This window comes from Notamacropus eugenii, chromosome 3 (genome assembly GCF_028372415.1).
Source record: "Notamacropus eugenii isolate mMacEug1 chromosome 3, mMacEug1.pri_v2, whole genome shotgun sequence".
Classification (NCBI taxonomy): domain Eukaryota; kingdom Metazoa; phylum Chordata; class Mammalia; order Diprotodontia; family Macropodidae; genus Notamacropus; species Notamacropus eugenii.
In genome coordinates, this window is record NC_092874.1 from 249924392 (window position 1) to 249946733 (window position 22342).

The window sequence follows — 22342 nt, forward strand, 5'->3', positions numbered from 1 at the left end:
GACCCAGATGTCTGAATCAATGGACTTCCAGACCTGCTGCCTCTAATGAACAGAGCCAAAAGCCACTGCAACTACAAGACTAGTATGTTTCTCCCTTCTAATACCTTCCAATTAACACAGTCACTTTCCCTGATGGCTTGTAATGTTATAGGACTTTAATCCATCAGGAAGGCCAAATTCCTGATGCTTGGAGATGTTCAGATGCTTGGAGGGTTAGTTATTAAGTCATTTTGGAAAGGGTGGAGAAGTGAAACCAGTCTGTTCAGTTCAGATTTGGACTCAGATCTGAATCCTGAATCTACAATTTATTGCTTCTTTGCTTAATAGCCATCCCCCTCATCCTTGCCCTATCATTTCTCACTCCAGCTCTGTCATTCCTTTTCACTGTGCCCTCTGGAGTTCTCATTCCATAATAAACAAGCTTCTCCTCATTCTGGACCTCATCCTTCTTCCATCAGCTTTCCCCCACTGAGATCTGGCTTTCACCAGATGACACAGCATCCTTGGCCATTCTCCTTAGTATTGGCCGTGCCTTCTATCACAGCTGACCTTGTACCCTAACACACTGGTATTGAAGGAAAGCTAGGGGAATCAGAATATTCCTTGCTCCCTACAATCATTTTCACACTCTTCCTTTGCCACCAAACAGCAAAGTCTCCTCTTTTGAATTTCACTGTGTGATTGCCTTCACTTTGACATCATTTTCCTCCTTTCCCAATGTTGATCTTATAATTAACCAATTCTATTTCACACCATTTTCTACTCTCTAATACCTCTATTACTTGTCCTGTCTCCATTTATCCTTTGCCAAACCCCAAGCCTGAATGATTCCTACCACCTGCCTCCTCAACTCCTACCCAACTGCTGCTTAATAGATAACAATGAAGTCAGAACCAGGATGTCTGGGTAGGCTACAAAGTTATTTTAGTTAAAATCAGCTGAGCTCACAAGGCAATCCTTTTATTCCTTCCCAACCGATTCCCTACCTCACTCTGCACAGAAGCTACTCCAATCCTTCTCTCTTTAACCCTATCACAACTTCCCCTTTCCCTCTCTTTCTCAACAGATGATTTTATTGATAAAATGAGAACATCTAAATTGAGCTCCCTCTTCTCCTATTCTCTTCATCTTAAACCCCATTGATATAATTCTTTACTGTTTTTGTAAATGAGATGCCCCCCCCCTTTTTTTTAACAAGCCAACCCCTTATATGTGGCTTTAATCCCATCCACTAGGAGAAGACTTCAACCTGTATTTTGATGCTACCTCAAACATCCTTATTTTCCAGTTTCTCAACTTAATCATTTCTCAATGATCTTTCTTCCATCCCACGTTAGCTGCACAAAGGAATGGTTATGCCCTTGATTTTGCCATCACCCACAAGTGTTCCATTCCCATGCTCATGAACTCAGAAATTCCTTTATCTAATCACAATCTTTTAAAAGATTGTGTTCTTCATCATAACCCTGTTCTTCATCCTCTTCATGACTTATAATCCCTTCACCTTTCAGTTTTTCTCAGGCCATCAGCACTGCACTAGAGATACTCTCCTCCTTTCCCCATTTTGATCTTGGTTGGTGAACCAGTTCAACTCTACCCTATTGTCCTCTCTTGAATCCCTTGTCCCCTTATCCTATCACTAGCCTTGTCCTGCTGAGTTCCATTTTTGGATTATTCCCGCCTCCCACCATCATTGCTACTATTTATATGTTACTGAATGAAGCTGGAAAAAAAATCATAGGGCCTTGTTGATTGGAGTCCACTACAAATTTATGTTATAAAATCTTCCCCTGGGCCCTCACTGAGGCAAGGCAGTTCTTTTATACCTTTCTGATTGATTCTACTCATCACAATAGCTTTTCTAAACTTTTTTATCCCTCAAGTCTGCCATAGCTACCCCTCTGCCCACCCCTGAGAACCTTATTTCACTGAAAAAACTGAAGCCATTTGCTGAGAGCTCCCACTTCTATCATCATTTTCTTGCCTCACTCAGATGCCTTCTCCCACTATCTCCTCCTCCATCCATCTCACATGAAGAGACAGCCCTTCTTCTTGCCAAGGGCAATGCTTCAACATACACAAATAGTTCCATTCCATCCCATCTTCCCTAGCAGAATGGCCTCTCTTTCATCCCCACTCTGTTACTAATCTTCTACCTCTCCCTATCTACTAATTACTCCCCTGCTGCCTATGAAGATGCCCATGATTCCTCCATTCTTAGATGAATTTTGCTGGCATTTTCTTCTAGCTCAATAAAATAATTTTTTGGTAGTTTGATTGGTATGTCACTAAATAAGTAAATTAGGTGAGGTAGAATGGTCATTTTTATGATGACTTATGGCTTGACCTGCTGTAAGCATTGATATTTTTCCATTTGTTTAGATGTGACTTTATTTGTGTGAAAAATGTTTTGTAATTGTGTTCATACAGTTCCTGGGTTTGTCTTGGCAGGTAGACTCCTAAGTATTTTATATTCTCTACAATTATTTTACATGGAATTTCTCCTTCTATATCTTGTGCTGAACTTAGTTGATAATATATAGAAATGCTGATGATTTATATGGGTTTATTTTATATCCTAAAACTTTGCTAAAGTTGTTAATTATTTCAACTAGTTTTTTATTTGATTCTCTAAGTATACCATGATATATGCAAAAGTGAGTTTTGCTTCCTTATTGCCTATTTTAATTCTTTCCATTTCTTTTTCTTCTATTATTGCTATAGCTGACATTTGTAGTACAATATTGAATAATAGTGATGATAATGAATATCCTTGCTTCACTCCTGATCTTAGTGGGAAAGTTTCTAACTTGTTTTCCCATTCTCAAAAACTTTGTTTGATCTATCTATTACTGGTAGCTGTTAAACTGATCTTTGTAAAGTACACATGAATCCCTTATTTGATAAACTCTAGTCACTCCCAGTTGCCTCTAGAATCAAATAGAAAATCCTCTCTTTGGCTTTTAAAACCCTTTTGACTTTTCACCTTTCCAGCCTTCTCACACCTTATACTCCTTCATTACAATCCATTCATTCTAGTCTCCTGTTACTCCCACAAGACACTCCATCTCTGGATTCAGTGCATTTCCATTGACTGTCCTCAATACCTGGAGCTATCTCTTTCTTATCTGCACCTCCTGACTTCCCTAATCCTAATGCGAAAAGTTCAAGAACTTCCACGGACTGAGAGATGTCAAATCCTCATACTGCAAATACAGATCTCAAAATAAATCCTTCTAAATTCAACCTGTTGATTATATCTGTCTGTGTATGTATCTGTGATGTGTGTGTGTGTGTGTATTTCTAACCATAAGCTCATGTTTTGCTAGGAATTTGGTAGGTATCACATCTTTGAAGCCTGTATTCATGGGTTACACAGGTTCTACCATTTCATTCTATAATTGTTATTGATCATGATTGGATCTTAACAGTCTTAAGTTAAGTTGCTAGCCTGATTTTATCCTTTTATTTTTAATGTCCTATTGTGTAGGTGAATAAAATAACTGTTTTCTGGAGTAGCTGAATAAGAGCATGAAGATATAACCTCATCTTTTCTAGATTCCCTGAAAGCGTCCTTGATACAGCAGCAGACAAGATAACAGGAATGACATGTCGCTCATCCTGTTCTCATAGGTTTTTGATTTCTTCTACTAGCTCTATTTGTATCTTGAAAACTTGCAGATGATGAGTATTTGGTAAGGTGACATCTATTTAAAATATTTTTCTTGAATTTAGTGAATGATTTGTATAAAGTTGTTGTTGTTGTTGAGTTGTTTCAGTCATTCCAACTCTTCATCGTCCCATTTGAAATTTTCTTTGCAAAATACTGGAGTGGTTTGCCATTTTCTTCTCCAGCTCATTTTACAGATAAGGAAGCTGAGGCAAGCAGGGTTAAATGACTTGCCCAGGGTCACACAGCTAGTGAGTATCTGAGGCTGGATTTGAATTCAAGTCTTCCTGACTCTATGCCCCATTGTGCTACCTAGGTGCCCCTTTGTATAAAGGACATTAACATATCTTTGGAAGGTTTGCTGGTCTTCTTATCTTTTGGTAACATAATTTGTTATTTTATATGTAACATATGTTTTATACATGTACATTTTATGGATGTTATACTGTCATTTTATATGTTTAGACTGTTACATATTTACATATATAAATTTGAATATGAATATATTTATATATTATACATATTATATATAAATATATGCATATATAATATTTTTGGTCATTTACATAGAAGACTAATATAACAAAAAACAAGTTGGATCAAGTAACAATCAGATGGCTTTTACAGCATTAATGTAATCAGTGAAAGAACATTGACATCAAGGAAGATGACTGAAACTCAAACTTCTCTACAAAGCTGGAGTGGTAGAGCCAGAGAAGATCCTTAAGTATTGGCTCAAGAGCATCACAGTGCTGCATAAATTACTAGCAAAGCACTTTTCCTGCTTTCTCTCAGATGCAAGCCCAATCCCACCTTTCTTAACAAAGCTTATATATTTATATGTGCACATATGTGTATGTATGTATGTCTGTGTATACATACATATTTACATATGTGTGTGTATAAAATTCTTACAGTGGTGATAACCACCACATCTACTGTTGTGTTCAGATCTTGAAATATTTTAAAACTTTATGTCAAATATTATAGAAGAAGGCATTCATTTGTGAATTCACCCACTGTGAATGGTTGTGCTGGTAAATATTTAACAACCAGCTCGCTAAAAAATGTACCCATTAGAACATACTTTTAAGTTTAATCTTCATTATTAATATTTTCTTTATCACATTCTCAAGACCAAATGATCAGTAAAACAATAAATCAATTCTCTAAGACTTTAAATTGTAAGGAAAGTACTGGCTTGCATTGGTAGAGAGAGGTTTTTTATCCAGAAGTTATCCATGACAGTGAAATCATAGGTCTAGGTCCAATGTCTTTCCGCTAGTTGGATTCATGCAGTTATATGGACTTTTTGGAATTCCATTCTAAGTGGGCACATATTCTTTTCAAAATCATTTGAGCTAATGTTATTCTTGTCACCCAATTCATTATGAGGTATAATTTCTGGACTTTGTATTAAGTGGAGATTTTTAGTGACCTTAGAATCTTAAAGGTTTTCCCTCTTCAAATTTCAGTATCATTCCAATTTCTATTCTTATTTTATCTAATCTAGACTTAGGGAAAGCACCTGGTGGCTGAATGGAGCTCAGACTGGAGTGGGGAGAGATCTGAAGCAGGCAGACCCACTGGCAGGCTAGGATATGGATATTTCTGATTTGTTCTGATGTATCTCCACTTTTTATGCTATCAGAATGATGAATCACCACTCATTCCTCTGTCCTCTGTGTCAAGCTTATAATCACAATGTTTATGAGTATTGTCAGCCTTCAGAAGTATGCCACTTCATCTAATTCTTAGATTTGGAGTAGTCTCATCACACAGAACAAGGTGCTAATACCATCAATGGCATTGTAAGAGCCCAGTTGACCAGGGTTACAACTGGGCTTGGAAGCAGTCGTCCTTGTTGTCCATGTTATTGTTATGAGACACTGAGTTTATAGTGAGCAGAAACTGCCCTCCCAGCTAGGAATACCTGGGTTCACGTCCTGACTCTGATACATATTAGCTATGTGTTTCTAGACAAGTCAGGTAAGTTTTCAGCCTTTTCAGTAGCTCTCTGAGACTAGAAGTCCAAGGGAAGTTGCCAATCTACATGGGCAGAGGGTGGTTCTTCACTTGGGAGTGCTGACTTGGAGCGAGGAAGAGCTGAGTTTGAATTCTGCCTCAGACATTTCCTAGTCATGTGACTCTGGGCAAGTCACTTCAGGTCCTTAGCCTCAGTTTCCTTGTCTGTAAAATAGGGAAGGAAAGGGCAAACAACTCCATTATCTTTGTCAAGAAAACCCCAAATGAACTATGCCCCAAAGACTATAAAACCTTTTAATCTAGCAATACCACTACTAGGTTTGTATCCCAAAAGAGATAAAAAACAAAAGGGAAAAGGACCTATATGTGTGAAAATATCTATAGAATCTCTTTGATGGTGGCAAAGAATTGGAAATTGAGGGGATGCCCATCAATTGGGAAATGGCTGACCAAGTTGTGATATGTGACTATGATGGAATACTATTGTGCTATAATGAATGATGAGCAGGATGCTCTCAGAAAAACCTGGAAAGATTTACATGAGGTGATGCAAAATGTGTACAAAGTAACAGCAATATTGTAAGATGATGAGCTGTGAATGACTTAGCTTTTCTCATAATGCAACAATCAAAGACAGTGCTGAAGGATTTATGATGAAAAATGCTATCCATCCCCAGAGAAGGAACTGATGATGTCTGAATGCAGATTGAAGTTTGTTTTTTTACTTTATTTTTCTGGAGGTTTTTTTTGGGGGGGGAGGGAGGTCAATGTTTTCTTCCATAACATGACTGTTATGGAAATTTTTTGCATGGCTACACATACGTAACTTATCAAATTGCTTGCCTTCTCAATGAGGGGAGTTGGGGAGGGAGGAAGGGAGAAAATTTGGAATGCAAAGTTTTAAAAATTTATATTAAAGCTATTTTTATGTGTAACTGGGGAAAAATAAAACACTAAATAAAAAAATCACAGATTACTTTGGGAAAAAAAAAGAAAATCCCAAATGGGATCATAAAGAGTTGGACACAAGTGAAAAAGACAACTAATCAAAAATGGAGACAACAGTTTTCCCTGCCTTGCGGGGTTTTTGTAGGCATTACACGAGCTTACATATGTAAATGCTTTATAAATTTTAAAGCACTCTGTAAACACTACTACTACCACATCATCATCCTCATCATCACCATCCTCATCCTCATCATCACCATCCTCATCCTCATCATCATCCTCGTCATCATCATTAGTTACACCAGTGAAATATCCTATTATTATTGTGGTTGCGGTGGTGTAGATCACCATCTATCTCTGATTCTGCTACCTAGGCAGGGTGGAAAGCTGATTGAGAGGATAATTATGGAAATTTTCTCCTAAGTCTAACTTTCTAGCACTAATAGTTTGTTTTTCTTAACAAGCAGGCACTCTGCTTAATCCTTTCCTTAATACTTATGCCGTCAGACACACTCTAATGGGGGTGGAGAGGGGCTAGGGGAATCTTTTCCTTTCCTTTTCTTCTCCCTTACCATGAAAGGCTCATGTCATTCTCAATCCCAGTTAAATGATAACTCAGTCCAGCAGCTTTCTTTGAAGTTGGGAATGCTCTCAGATAGGCCCAAGAAGGGCTATAAAACCAAAATAGCCAGAGGGCATTTTAGCAAAATTATCCATTTATTCTTGAAAGCCTCTAAAAAGATATAGCAGTTAAAAAACACAAACAAAAATCTGACCAAACATTTCAGTGGAAAACCGCCTACATCAACGCATTCTTCAATAAAGGCTGCTTTCTGCTGATGCTTTCCCCCGCTCCATGTTGCTCTCACATTTGATCATCAATTTTCCACAAGGTTTGGTATAATGTTTCCTCAGAGCTTGGGCTTTTCTGTTTTATTTTATTCTACAGCAATTCTTACCTACTAAATTGTGTATTCTCTTTGCTTTTCAGGGTCACAGTTTATTAAGTGACAGTGATACCCAAAATACCGTTACTACTCTAGATTGTACTGGAGCAATGGGAATAGAAAAAGGGTTCTGAAGCTAGGAGACTTGGGTTCGATTTCTTGCCCTGACGCTAGCCAGCTGGGCAAGCGTGGGCAAATTTCTGCTCCTTTTGGAGTCGCAGTTTTCTCATTTGTAAAATGAGTATAATGAGACCCCCATTAGATGCTGCATAGACTTGTGAGCCAAGTGTTTTATATGCCTTTCATGGTTGCTGCTGTTCAGTTGTTTTAGTTGTGTCTGACTCTTTGTGACCCCTTTTGGGACTTCCTTGGTTTCTCCAGCTCGTTTTACAGATGAGGAAGCTGAGGCAAACAGGGTTAAGGGACTTGCCCAGGGCCAAACATCTAGTGTCCGAGGCTGGATTTGTCTTCCTGATAAAGACTCCTGACTCCAGGCTTGGTGCTCTACTCATTGTGCTGCCTAGCTGTCCCTCTGTATATCTTACAGTAATGATAATAACAATACGTAGCATTTTTATAGTACGTTAAAGTTTGCAAAGTCCTTTACAAATGTTATCTAGTTTAGTCCTCACAACTAACCTGTATGGTAAAGTTATTAATATCCTCACTTTATAGAGGATGAAATTAAGCAGTGGCTTGACCAGGGCCACCCAGTGGTAAGAGTCTGAGGCAAGATTTAAACACAAGTCTTCCTGACTCCAAGTAGAGTGTTCTATCACCTGTGCTACCTAGAAGACTCTCTAAATGTGCAATATAGTTTTGTTATGATAGTTATTCTCTCCATCATAGAAGGCTAAGTGCCACTTGGAGGGTCAGTGGTTTTAGGAAGGCTGAGAAATATCTTTCAATGGTTTCTAAGGACTTTCATCCCCTTATTATTTTTATTCAGTGTTAGATCCAGTAGAACTTTTGAAATAGACAAATCTTCCTAATAGGACCTCTTATCTTTCTGTCTTGAAACCTTTTCTAAGTGAACAATACTGCTTTCCTAACTCAAGTTGAAAGGAAAGCCTATCATACCCAGCAAAGCTTAGCATAATTCTGAATGAAAAAAAATGGACATTTAATGAATTGTCAGACTTTCAGGATTTTGTTTAAAAAATCCCATCTGAATTGAATAGACAATTTGACAAAAAAGACTCAAAAGAAATATATGGTACATACTAAAGACTAATATCCAGGCACTTCAATAAGGATGGACTGTTTACCTTTCATGTATGTAAAAGTAAAAAGTATGTCTAAGATTGTTATTAGTAATTGGGTGGTTAGTAAGAAATATTGGGGTAGATGTGAGTTTGGTATAATTTTAAAAAGTAAAACTGCTTAGGAACAGCTATAAAGAGTAATTATTTTATACAAATGAGGAGCGAGAGGAAGAACTGATACAGAGGAATTAGATGGGGGAGGAAGGCTTGAAGTTCTGGAAGCCCACTTTCATAGAGAGTGGGTTCAAGAGGGAACAATCCATATATATATATATATATATATATATATATATATATATATATATATATATATATATATATATATATATGAGTATAAAAGTCTTCTAAATTCAGAAAGAAACAAAATGCTAAAGGGATAGGGAGTGTAGAAAGGATAAGGGAGGGCAGAGAGGATAAGGGAAGGATCTTTAGAGGGGAGGATGAGGAAATAGGTCAAAGGAGAGTATAGAATGGTGTTTAGATTAATAGGAATGGGAGGATAAGGACAGGATCCTTGGGTGGGGGTGTAGGGTAAGTAATAAGGGAGCAAGGGAGCAGGTAGAAGTAAAGTAGAGGAGTCAGAAGGGATAGGAAATAAGAGATATGAACAAACATGAAGACAAAAATCAGTACTAGAATTTGTTAAGGAAAGTTTATGACTGTATATATGTATATGTATATGTGTACATATCTATCTATCTATATATCTATGTATCTATACATATCTATGTATAATGATATCTGCACTTAATTGTAGCCTTGGTGGGGAGGGGAAAGAAGGGAGGAAAGAACAAAGCACAGCAGAAAACAAAAGAAAACTTAAAAGGAAGCAAAGAAGGACAGCTCTCAACACGAGTGGTATTTATTATAGAGGCTTTCAAAAAAAGAAAGAAAAGAGAAAGAAAGGAAGGAAAGAAGAAAGAAGGAAGGAAGGAAGGAAGGAAGGAAAGCTCTAATAAATGAGGTTAATCTAGGGATCTGGTAGAGAGCAGAACCATCAGGATGACCTGATCTCAAATTCCACCTTAGACTGCTTGCCAACAAGGTGGTCCTGGGCAAGTGATTTAACTTCTCAGTCTCAGTTTCTCTATCTGTAAAAAGGGGATAATAGGAGCACCTATCTCACAGGATTGTTGTAAGGATCAAATGAGATGATATTTGCAAAAGGTACAGAAAGAACTCAAAGTTATGAATGTGTAATGGTAGAATTTATGACACTATGGCATAATATGTGTGTGTGTGTGTGTGTGTGCGTGCGTGTGTGTGTGTGTATGACATTGTCCTTTCAGGGACTAAGTAATGACTAGGTTATTAATTGATCACTTTCTGCAAAAAAAGCCTTTCCTGGTTCCTTCTCTCCCTCTACCCTGAGCCTTCTCAATGCCTTCCCTCTTAGATTACCTTCTACATTGGGGATATACTGTGTGTTGCTAAGTTTTCATGTGGTACCTCCATTAGAATGTGAATTCCTTGAGAGCAAGGACCATATTTTTTCTCTTCTGTGTTTCCCCAGTGCCTGGTCCATAGTAAGCACTTATTAAATATTATTTGACTGACTTAATAGTTGTGTGACCGTGGGTAAGTGATTTAAACTGTTTGCCTCAGTTTCTTCATCTATAAAATGGGGATAATAATAATACCTACCTGCCAGAGTTGTTGGGACGATATTTATAAAGTGCTTAGCACAGTTTCTGGTACATAATGATGTTATATAAATGTTCATTTTATTTTTCTCTCTGATAAAATGCTTTAGAAAAACTTCTCCTACTTCCTTCTTTATAAGGTATCTTAGGGTGCTCACACCCACTATATGCCCCTCCATTCACCTCTGGAAGAACCTTAATTTCAAGTCTTTGGAGGCTCCATGGCCTACAGCCATACACGATCACCAGAAGAATGTTGGTATAAAAATAAAAAAAGACTTGCTTCAGGGGGAAGAAATCCCTCGACATCATTAAAAAAGCTGTACTTGTCAACCCAATGAATCCATGTTGTAGATTAGAGTTGAACCCCAGACTCTTCTTTTTCTCTTTGACATTTGTAAATATAAATTATGTTATTCTTTATATAAGAGACTTTGGGAAGGTAACAACAGAATTATAGGAAATTTATTTTAGGTTAAGTACAAGGAAACCTCAGCTACTCAAAATCTCTGTAAAGAGCAAAAAATGTTATTTTAAGAATTTGTAAGTGTTTCTAAAAATGTTATGTATTTGCCTGTCTCCTTTTATAGTTCTTAAAATGTATTTTATTGAAGTCTTTTGTTTTTGCATCATGTTCTATTTCCCATATCTCTACTTCCTTCCCCACCCAGTGAGTCATCTCTTGTAGTAAAGATTCAGAGAGAAAGAAGGAAGGAAGGCAAGTCAGTAAAACTAACACATATATTGATTATATCTGACATAACATGCAATATTTCACACACATAATCCCCAAACTCTGCAATGAGAGGAGTCAGGCATATCTATTCAAGCTCTTCTCCCAAGAGCTCTTCAGCAAGTTTGAGCATTATAATTACGTGGTATTCAATTTCATTTCATTGTTCTTTCTGTTTGCGTTGTTGCTGTTATGGGGTACATTTTTTCCCCTGGTTCTGTTTACTTCACTTTGTATCGGTTCATATAAATCTTCCTATGTGTCACTGAATTTTCTATAGTTGTTATTTCTTATATCACAGTATTATTTTATTATATTAATGTACCAAAATTTGTTTAGTTTCATTTATACTTGTGACTGACTCTTCATAATCCCATTTAGAGTTCTCTTGTCAAAGATACTGGAGTGTTCTGCCATTTCCTTCTCCAGTTTATTTTATTATAGATGAAAAAATTGAGGCAAACCGGGTCGCACCATTAGATTTGAGGTGAAATTTGAACTCAGGTCTTCCTGACTCCAGGCCCAGCACTTTATTCACTGTACCACTTAGTTACTCTTAATTTGTCTAGCTATTTCCCCAAAGGTGGCACATACTTTGTTTCTAGCTCTTTGCTACCACAAGAGTGCTATGAATATTATGGTATATATGGAGCTTTTCTTTTTTTGTTTGATTTCCCTGGAGTTATGTACCTAGCACTGAGATATTTGGGTCAAAAGTTCCATGACTTCTCAAAGTGTATTGAACATAGAGAAGGAGTGTGGTGATATAGCATAAAAAATGAATAGCATAGTAGGTAGGGCAGTGGACTTGGAGTTAGGAAGACTTGAAGGATGGTAGATAGTGGCTGGTACACAGTAGGTGCTTAATACATGCTTGTTAATTGATTGGCTAGACAATATCTGTGGTCCTATCTGATTTTCCACTTTATAAACATTTTCTTGATGACTCAGGATCATTGTCAATCAACAAGTCAATAAGTATTAAGTACCTACTATGTGTTAGGTATTGTGCTAGATGCTTGAGATAAGAGTATCAAGAATGAAACAATCTCATCTGTCAAAGAGCTTAAGAATCTATGACTATATTGTACTCTAACACACTGATGCCCTTTGGAACAAATGAGATATGTAGGGCTATTTGTCTCTGTAAAATAGCCCCAGATTGCTCCAGTTTTAAAGATCTTGTGTCTGCCTTTTAGAGTTTTTCTTGTTTTCTGTAACTTGTTAGTGTGCCTATCAGATAGCTAGGTGATACAGTAGATAGAGTTCTGGAGCTGGAGTCTGGGAGATCTGAGTTCAAAACCTGCCTCACATACTTATTAGCTGTGTGTCTATGGGCTAATCACTTAACCTCTGCTTGCTTCAGCTTTTTTGTCTGTAAAATGGGACAAATACTAATAACTACCTTATAGATTTGTTGTGAATATCAAATGAGATAATATATAAAGCATTTTGCAAGCCTTAAAATCCTATATTAACTCTAGTTATTGTTATTTTTATTATGATAACTATTACTCATGATAGACCTTGCTTCTCTAATTCTCAGTGGGTAGAAGTCAAATGTCTAAGTTCTTTAGTGTTTCATGTGAAGGAAGAGCAATATAGTGCTAAGAGAAGACTTCAGGTTCCATCCTCTCAGAAAAGCATAAATTTAAAGGAAAAGATAATAATGTCTATTTGGCCTGCTTAGAGGCTTGCTTTCTAGGTCTCTCTGCTAAGTTCTAGATAGGAGAGGTGTCACTATACTTGTTTCTTCTTTCAAAATCCAATCTTCCTTTCCAAAAATGCCTAAAGATTATATTTTTGAAACTGTGACTTTTCAAAAGTCAGAGGAGAGAAAAGGAAGACAAGATATATTGTCCATTCCTGCCTTACTGTTTTTCATTCATTTGTACTAGAATTTAACATATTACTTTCTGCCTAGGGCTACTCTAAGTACCAAGAAGAGAGAAAAAGAGATAGAAAGCAGTTTCTGCCTTCAGTACTCTGCAATCTAGCAAACCAGTTCCACTGAGTCCAGTTCTGTCTCAGAGACTGTCACTTAACCTCTCTGTGACCTCAGTTTCCCCATCTATAAAATGGGGATAATAACCACACTTACTTCACAGACTTGTTGCGAGGATCAAATGAAATTATAATTATGCAGTGCTTATTACATAACAAGAATCATATAAATGTTACCTATTAGCTTTTAGTGTAAGATGAAGTTTAGGGAAAGCTTTGTATACATTTTTCTATTGGGGTTTGAATGGAAGCAGTCAGAGAAGAGAACTCTCCAGGGGGCATCTGAATGTTAAGTTATTGTCTCAGCAAGTATCCCCAGAAGAAGTCACATTATCTTGTTGCATGGAAACTTGGTTGTATAATTCACAGTCTCTGTTGTATTGCCCCAAATATGGTACTTGGGTATTGGGTATTTTGCCAAATGTGGTCTCCCTTGTGTGGTCATACCCAGTTTCCCCAACTCTCTGGATCCCCCCTTTTGAATAGGTTACTTTTCAGTTATGCTGGTAATGAATTACCAAGTAATGATCTGAAGATGGCAGCATTGGGTGATCTATTTCATTTTCTTATTTAAACATACAGAACGTCAGCACATGCCTGTGATTATAGTAATGCACTATGAAATAGGGTTATTAAGTTAGGAGTCTCCATCTCCATCTCCATGTCCTCTTCATCTAATTTCTGTAAGTGATTCTGTCTCTCCCCTTTCTCTCTTCCATCCCACATGTAATAGAAACAAATTTCATGTGAAACATGAGAATCTGGGAATGTTCAGAGTTAAATGAGGAGAGGGTGTGTCATTAAGCTAAACATTCTTCCTAATCTCATGTTTATATTAGTGGTCAAATACTAGATATGGTCTTTTGGCCATCCTTGGGGTTTGCAAGGTACGGAGTTCTTGAAAACCTGAAGGATATTCCTTCTGCAATGCTAGTTTTTGAGGCAACATGGCACCATAGACAAAGAGCTGTCCTGAAAGCCAGGCAGCTCTGAGTTCAAGTCTTGCCCATGACTCTAACTGTGTGATTCTGGGCAAATCAGTTCCCCTCTCTAGTACTCTAGCCAACTTTCTAAGACTCAGCAGCAGAGAAGATACTGACCTAAGAAGGTAGGGGTCCTCACTGGGACACCAGTGAAATCACAACCGTATATAGAGTCTATGCCCCTTCTCAGATGATGTCAAAAGAAAGAAATATTGGATATAAAGAGGAGTTTGGGGAAAAGGCAGCCCTTTAAAATATTCCTCACTTATCCTGAAATCTTAGGACTAAAAGGGACAGCAGGGATCCTCTCATTTAGCGCTTTCCTTTGTTTTTCAGCTGGACTGAACAGGTATAAGTCTAAACCTGAACAAAACTTGGGGCATCAGCAATTCTAGCTTGACTTCTCCTTGATTGTCCTGTCTGTGAGACTCGGAAGTCTGGGTTTTTACTGGCAGCAGAGACAGAGATGTCAGAATGTGGCATGTAGCAAGATAATCATACACGTTTTATTGACTCATTAACTTCAGGTACTGTTTATTACTGGAATTTTAATATCTCCTTTCATCAGTTAGCATACATGGAACTCGCAAATGGAAAGACACTCTTTTGGCAAAATATCTACTTCTCAAAGGAGGGAGGGCCCAGGAAGGAGATATTGAAAGGTCTGCTGGGAGTGGGGAGCAGCAGGAGAGGTGCTGAAGGAAAAAGCAGATAAGAAATCAGCAGATGGAGTGAGGGGTGGAAGGTCACAGTTGCTGGAATGCCTCCCAGAACAGGTATGGGTTCCAGGAGCCTTTTTGAGAGATGGACGGGAAGTCATATGGTATCTATTTCCCGAGATACTGGCCTATTATAGAAATGCAGAGACCAAAGGTATTGTGGGTGATACCTTTGATGCTGAATCTTGATTCAGTCTGAGTGCTGACCTTTTGAGACTTGCCCCTGACTAACAGGTATGCAGGCATGACTTAAAATGAAGATGAAGTTTTAAATGTGTTTGAAGGTCTCAGTGGGAATTTTTAACCAGATTTCCTCTAAGGTTAGCTCAGACTGTTTTGATTTGGATCATGAAGCATGCCATTTGGCTCCATTCCTGTCTTTGTACTTTGTAACATGCCAACTCTTTTGTAGGACAGACCCAGGGTTGGTTCTGGGCAATAGGATGCTGTGGGTTTTTAAAATTTTTTCGTAGCACATTTTTCCTTCACAGTAATCACATAGAGGCAATCTGGCATAGTAGATAGTGACCTGGGCTTGGAGACAAGATGACTTGTGTTTAAATTCTGCCTGGATGCTTATCAGCCATGTGACCATGGGCAAGTCACTCACCCTTTATGTATATCCAATAATAGTTTGTTAGATTTTAGAGTCCTGAATTTGGCGTCATAGGACCAGGGTTCCAATATCAGTTTTGTCATTTGTTGTCTGTGTGTCCCTGAGTGGGCCTTGGTTTATTTACCTGTATAAAAGGGAGGTTAGGTTAAATGACAGCTAAGATTCCTTGCAACTTTAGCTCTATGATTCCATGTTTTAGATGGGGGAGATCTGCTTTGGTGGAGAGAGAGGTTTTACACTCGGAAGTTCCTCTGCTGACAAAAATCAATGAAAATGCGTTTATTAAGTATTTATTATGTACCAGGGGCACCTAGGTAGCTCTATGATTCCATGTTTTAGATAGGGTTGAGATTTACTTTGATGGAGAGGTTCTATCTGCACTCTGAAGTCCCTCTGCTGACAAAATTTAAAAAATGAAAAGGCATTTATTAAGTACTTTACCACAGGCCATGTGTACCTGGGTGGTGCAGTGGATAGAGCGTTGGGCCTGGAGTCAGGAAGACTGGCCTTACTGAGTTCAAATTCAGCCTCAGACACCTGCTGATTGCGTGACCCTAGGCAAGTCACTTAAGCCTGTTTGCCTCAGTTCCCTCATCAGTAAAATGAACTGGAGAAGGAAATAGCAAACCACTCTAGTATGTTTGTCAAGAAAACCCCAAAACGGGCTCAACGAAAACAATGTGCCAAGCCTTGTGATAAGCACTGGGGATACAAAGAGGAAATCTAGGTGACCCTTGTTCTCAAGGAGCTCACACTCTTAATTCAGAGGGATAATGCATATAAATTCAGCTTACATGTCTGATGGAATGTCCCAGAAGCCCAAGGGCATACTAATGGAATGAATGGTAAGACCCAAGGGTCCTTGGGGTAAATCAGAAGTTCAGGCTGCAATGACTGTGGGATGTAATGAGTGCAGAAGCAGGGCATATGGTAAAAAATACTTTTACAGAAAGCATCACGTAAAAGAGGGCATTTGGGCATAGCCCAAATTATGTAAGATGGGGGGGGGGAATGTGATTTCTCCCCCTCCCACCTCCGATAATTTGATTGATGTAGTTATATCACTTAATCACTGATCAAACAATTTCAAAGTGGTAATGAGGTGTTAAAATAACAGTAATATTGTGGCCACACACAGTGATCCCTATGTAGAGTATGAAAAACTGAGTCGGAAGGGAGCAAAGTCATTGATTGAGCAAAAAATCTAGTCCCCTTTGGGGACTTTCAGTCTGAACTTAAAAAAATTAAATTAAAAAGAGAAAAACAAAATGAAAAACAGTTAAACCTTGGATTGTAGGTTCTGGAGTATTATGGGGAAGAGACCCCTCACAGGGAAGAGGAGATGATTTATCTCCACATCCCAACCTATTGGTCATGATGTGGAGCAGTGACTTACCCAGAGAGAGATGCCTTAAGCTACAGTTAGAGAGTTTGTGTAAGAGAGTTTGAGGCACATTTGAGGGAGCAGAGATGCACATTTCAGATAGACATAGATACAGAAAAGTAATTACTCTAGAAAGTTAGAAGTACTGAGGACTGTAATGCCTGGCAGAAAAAAAGAGAATTGATTAGGGACTGAAGAGAAGGCTAGCCTTAACGATTGAGAGCCAATCTGTGTAGAGGAATAGACCTCAGGATCCCAACTGAGCACTATTTTGTTGATTTCGATCCATCATTCTCAAAGGAGACCAATGACATCAGGAGGGTCTTGTTTTCACTTGCAAGTGAATGGAGTTAAGTGAGGCAGAGTTGTGCAAAGTCATCAGCCTCACTCTCTCCTCCAGGGTCATCAGACTCCAGTGGCAAGACATAAGTCAAGATGACTGGGGATGGCTCAGGATGTAATGAGGAACCATGGCATTTTTAAGCTAAGGTTTTTCCCAGGTCTTAGTTTGTCTGAGGCAACTCCCATTCAGTAGTCGAATGCTAGGTTAGAAGTGAGACAAAAGATGGCGTAGCCTGTGTTCCCAAAAGAATCAATTTGGGAGGGGAAGACCCTCAGAGTTTCTGCAAACTTCCCAGTACAGATACTGTAACAAAAGGGAACTTGTGTGAAGACTTTACAAAGAGAAAAGACTTTTAGGCTCTGAATTACCAGGAGTTGCGAGTTGCCTTGGTCACATGTATATCCTGTCTGCGTACTTTAATATTGTATTAAGTTTGCGATCATTCTTCCCTTGGATGCTCTGTGGATTTGTGGGACAGTATAAACCAGTAAGTTTATGGGGAAAGCACGTTTGGTAGTGACTATTTCTTATGCTGCTATCTTGGAAAATTCCTTCACTAAGAGCTAATTTTGACTGATTCTTAATGGGGAGCATGCTGAGAAGAGTACTGACACACTGGTATTACCCACTGAACTTAAGGTGGCAGTCACCCTGTCTGTGAATGTGAGTACAAGTTGGAGGAGTATCCCAAAAGGATTATTCCATTAGAAATAAACCTGACTCTCCTTCAGGATAGAGCCTGGGGTTCCACAACTGGTTGGTGATTATCCTTATCATGTCATTTTGATTAGGAGAATAAAATATTCAAAAATAAACTAAGGGTCAATTAACTTCGCATGTTAATTGGAATGTGGAACAAGTTACTAATGGTTGGAAATAATTATTCTTTCCCTTTATCTCAAGAGTTTTTGCACTATCTATCATTACTAGGGCAGAACCTGGCTAATTCCATGTAGTATTTACACTTCAAAGTCACCACTTCTCATTTCTCTCTCTGAGCAAAAGTGTAACTGTTTATACAGTTTCAGCAGTAATTCTAGCTTATTTAGTTGAACCATGATCTCATTAATGGATTACTTTTCCAAGCCAGCAGGGCTAATTTTGGATTTCTTTAACATGCATTCAATCAACACACAGTTGTTAAGTGCCTACTATGTTACTGTGAAACTCCCTTTTCCTTGCGTTTCTGGAAATTACTCAAAATTTAGTCTGCTGATGAAGCCTTTCCTAAATTCAGAGGTTCCTAAATTTTCATGATTCATGGAGCCCTTAGTATATCAATATCTTTTTTATGGTATTGCTAGGCAAAAAAGAAATACGTAACCATTTATTTATTTAGTAATTAGATCTAAGCAACTTATTAAGGATTTATGACTTGGCACCTAAGTAGCAATTTGAAAAAAGTAACACATAAATTGAAAAAAAATTTTAAAAATTCATTCCTAGTTAGCCATAATGACTTACCAATGGGATTTATGTACCTCCTGGGCAATACACAGCTCCTCACACCTTGGAATCAGATTGCATGCTGCCACCCTCATTTCCTGTTCCTTGATTTTTCCTAACTTACCTTAAAAAAAAATCACAGCAACCACCCAAAACCCAGCCTCCCAACGATATGACATAGAGTGATCTAATGCTGAAACTGTAAGCTGCCTCAAACTACTAGTAAGGACAATGTCCAACAGATGTGATGTCATTGTCTTTCCTTGGGTGGTGTCTGTGTGAATTTGCTTAGGTGTCCCAAGAGTGGCGTGGACAGAGCACAGTTTGGGAGCTGGTCCTAATAGAGGACCTCTAAAGTCTTTTTCAGCTCTAGATTTGTAAACCTGTGATCTTTCTTCCCCATCCCCCTCTCATTCTTCTCCCTTTTTCTCATTTCTCTTCTTCCCCATTTTCCTCCTCATCCTATTCTTTCTTCTTTTCCTTTTTCCTCCTTTTTCCTCCTCCTCTTCTTCTTTCTCCTTCTCCTCTTTTTCCTGTTCCTCCTCTACCTCCTAATTTTTCTTCTCTTGTCTGGCTATATGAGTCAAAATAAAAATCATAATCTAGAAAGTCTGATCATCAATAAACATGTTGGTGTTGCTTTCTTATTGTTGAATCACCATAGTAAATTAGATGTGTTTGCAAGTCTCATGAACTTATTCAGGCTGCTTACTAAATTCCGTGTTACCTTTTATATCACTGTTATTGAGAAGATAAGACTAATGTTACCTTATGGGCTAATTGCAATATGCCCAATTTTTCTCTCTGTGTGTAGTTGTTATAGTATAGGAAAAATCATATGACCACAATGAGGTCAATGTGGAGAATAATGAGGTTCTACTCTATTATCTTTGATAATGTAAGGAACTAATGCTCTTATAAGCCTTACCAGAACTGTAATTAGTAATTTCCGTGCTCAGTAATGTTTGGGGCAAAGTGAAATCTACCCTCAAATCAACTGTAATTAGGGAACTTCAGAATTAGTCCCAGAAATCGTGTAATATTGGGCCACATGCTGGAGACCCTGAGACACCATGAGATCATTTTTGGAGAGGCTCCCATCTCAACTGGAGCAGCTTCTGGGCTAGACCATGGAGAAAATCTGGTGTTAAGCTGCTGGTGGACAGTAAGGGGAGCAAGTATTGCATTCAGTAGATTTCAAGTTCATTTAATTATTCTTAACTTGTTTCTATGCTGAGGAAGGAGTGCCAGGGTCATTAAAATGTAATAAAATAAAAAATTGCATAATCTTTGAAATTTATTATTAAAATTTTTTGTGCTCTCTAAATTTTCATGTCATGCATTAAAGCTCCATTTGGCTCACACTTGGTTTAGCTCTGCGCATCACTCCTAAATCTAGGAAATGGTTAGGCATGGGAGATTAGAGTCTTGAAGGGTTTTTTCATTTAAACTGATTTAAAAGAACATGGAAATCTTAAATAAACACTGCCCAGTGGGTGTCATTTTGCTATATTCAAATGCTTTCTATTCAAATTCAGTTGATTTTTGTTCCTGTATGGTTTTTTTTCAGTGTTATTTCTTTACTATTGAGTTTGGACTTTGCAAACAAGAAGGACAGCTTCGAGCCTATGGAGCAGGACTCCTTTCTTCCATTGGAGAATTAAAGGTACGTGCCTGTGCATGCAAATGTCCTACCCAGGAAGTTGGTTCAAGGTCATGGAAAATATCGATTTTTCTGCCCGAGAATTCATACTTGCAAATATCCCTTAAATATTTAATGCCAAAGACTTACCACCTTAGATGTGGGTGCTGACCTCACTTTTTACACTTTGGAAAATGGGGCATGCATTTATGGTTTTCATGGTGTGACACAGATAGATTAGTAATAATGGGCGGCACTCAACAGAAAGGCCAAGTGTGTTTGTGCTTGTGATTTTTAGGTTAAAAAACAGCCAACTGGAGCAGGCTAGTTTACTAAAGTAAAATTTGTGCAATTTTCCAAATGGCAACCTCAAAAAAAGTTATCTTTAAATTCCCATACACACAATTTATTTATTTATTTCCTTTTCCATTATTTTATTTTATTCCATTATTTAATTTATTTATTTCCTTTTCCATTATTTATTTCCTTTAAATTCACATACACAATATTTTGGGGCTTTTAAAATGCAATTCACTTAAATTCAACAAGCATTTATTACGTATGCCTGGGCAAGGCAAGGGACATGCAGTGATAAAAATGAAATAATTCCTGTCCTCAAGGAACTTCCTTTTTCAGTGGGGAGCATGCAGTCCATATAGAAGTATTTGTATTTACACATGTGAATACAAAGTATACAGAACAAGATAGGGATGAGACTCATGATTTCGCTGGAATAGTGAGCTCCCAGTGAGGAGTTCCTTCCACTAAAGTTTTTGTTAGTATTCCTTTGTATCTGACTCTTCATGACCTAATTTGGGGTTTTCTTAGCAAAGATCCTGGAGTGTTTTACCATTTCCTTCTCCAGCTCATTTTACAGATGAGGAACTGAAGCAGAGTTAAGTGACTTGCCCAGGGTCACACAGCTGGTAAATATCTCACTCTGGATTCAAATTCATATCTTCCTGATTCCAGGCTTAGCCTCTATCCACTTTGCCACCTAGCTACCTCATAGGGAGTTCCCAGTGAGAAAATTTCTTCTATCAATTAAGAGCTCTGTTTATTTTGAAATTCATAGTCTTTTTTGGGGGGATGGGAGGGGAGGCAGTTGGGGTTAAATGACTTTACAGGGTCATAAAGCTAGTAAGTACTTAAGGCTGGATTTAAATTTAGGTCCTCTTCACTCTAGGGCTGGTGCACTATCCGCTGTGCCACCCAGCTGCCCCTTGAAATTCATAGTCTTAGGAATTTGACTTGGTGGAGAAATTCATAGTTTTAGAGTTGACTTCAAAGGTCAAGTGACTTACCCCAGTTGACACTGTCAATACCTGTCAGAGATATCGATTGCTCCAGGATCAACTCTCTAACCACTAAGTGGCACTCCTCTCCACATACTTATATATGTGCAAAATAATACAAAGTAATTTTATGAGGGAGATACTATTACTAATATTTATCCTTTCCCCAAATATTTAGTTAATTAGGATACAATCCTAAAAACTCACTTTAGGTAATGATTTGAAGATGGCAAAGTGCTTTCCTTTTCGTGTGTAGGGCAAATTCTCTCCATTTTCCAGTTGGAATCAAGAAATTTAACATACAGAAATGCAACTTAGTGAGAAATTTTGGGAAACGGAGTTTTCTGGTTTATTGAATATTGAATTAATTTAAAGTTGTTATCTAAACCCAGGTGTGTTCTGGAGGTAACTCATACTGGCTCAGGAAGCTGATTGTTAAATTTTCAGTATAAGCATTTACACCTCAGAAATCAGTAAATGCTTCAAATAAAGGCTTGATTTATGTTTTGGTTGATTGTCTACACTAAAAAAGTGATTGAGAAAAGGTTAATAATGTTAATAAATATTAACAATAAAGTTAAACTTAAAAGTATGTCATGCATACTTTGTTCTCCCAGAGAGTAAACATTTACCAGCACACATCATACATGGATTACTGATTTTCAAATATAGTAGAGGATAACATCCATAACAACAATATTCACATTTATTTTACATT

General features: G+C 37.9%; 1 protein-coding gene across 1 annotated transcript in view; it reads left to right on the forward strand.

Moving 5' to 3' along the window:
- Window positions 1–22342, forward strand: part of TPH2 (tryptophan hydroxylase 2) — a 141686-nt gene that overhangs the window by 97638 nt on the left and 21706 nt on the right. The window contains exon 9 of the mRNA XM_072650422.1: window positions 20258–20353. Coding sequence (XP_072506523.1) covers window positions 20258–20353 — 96 coding nt within the window. The remainder of the gene's footprint in view (window positions 1–20257; window positions 20354–22342) is intronic.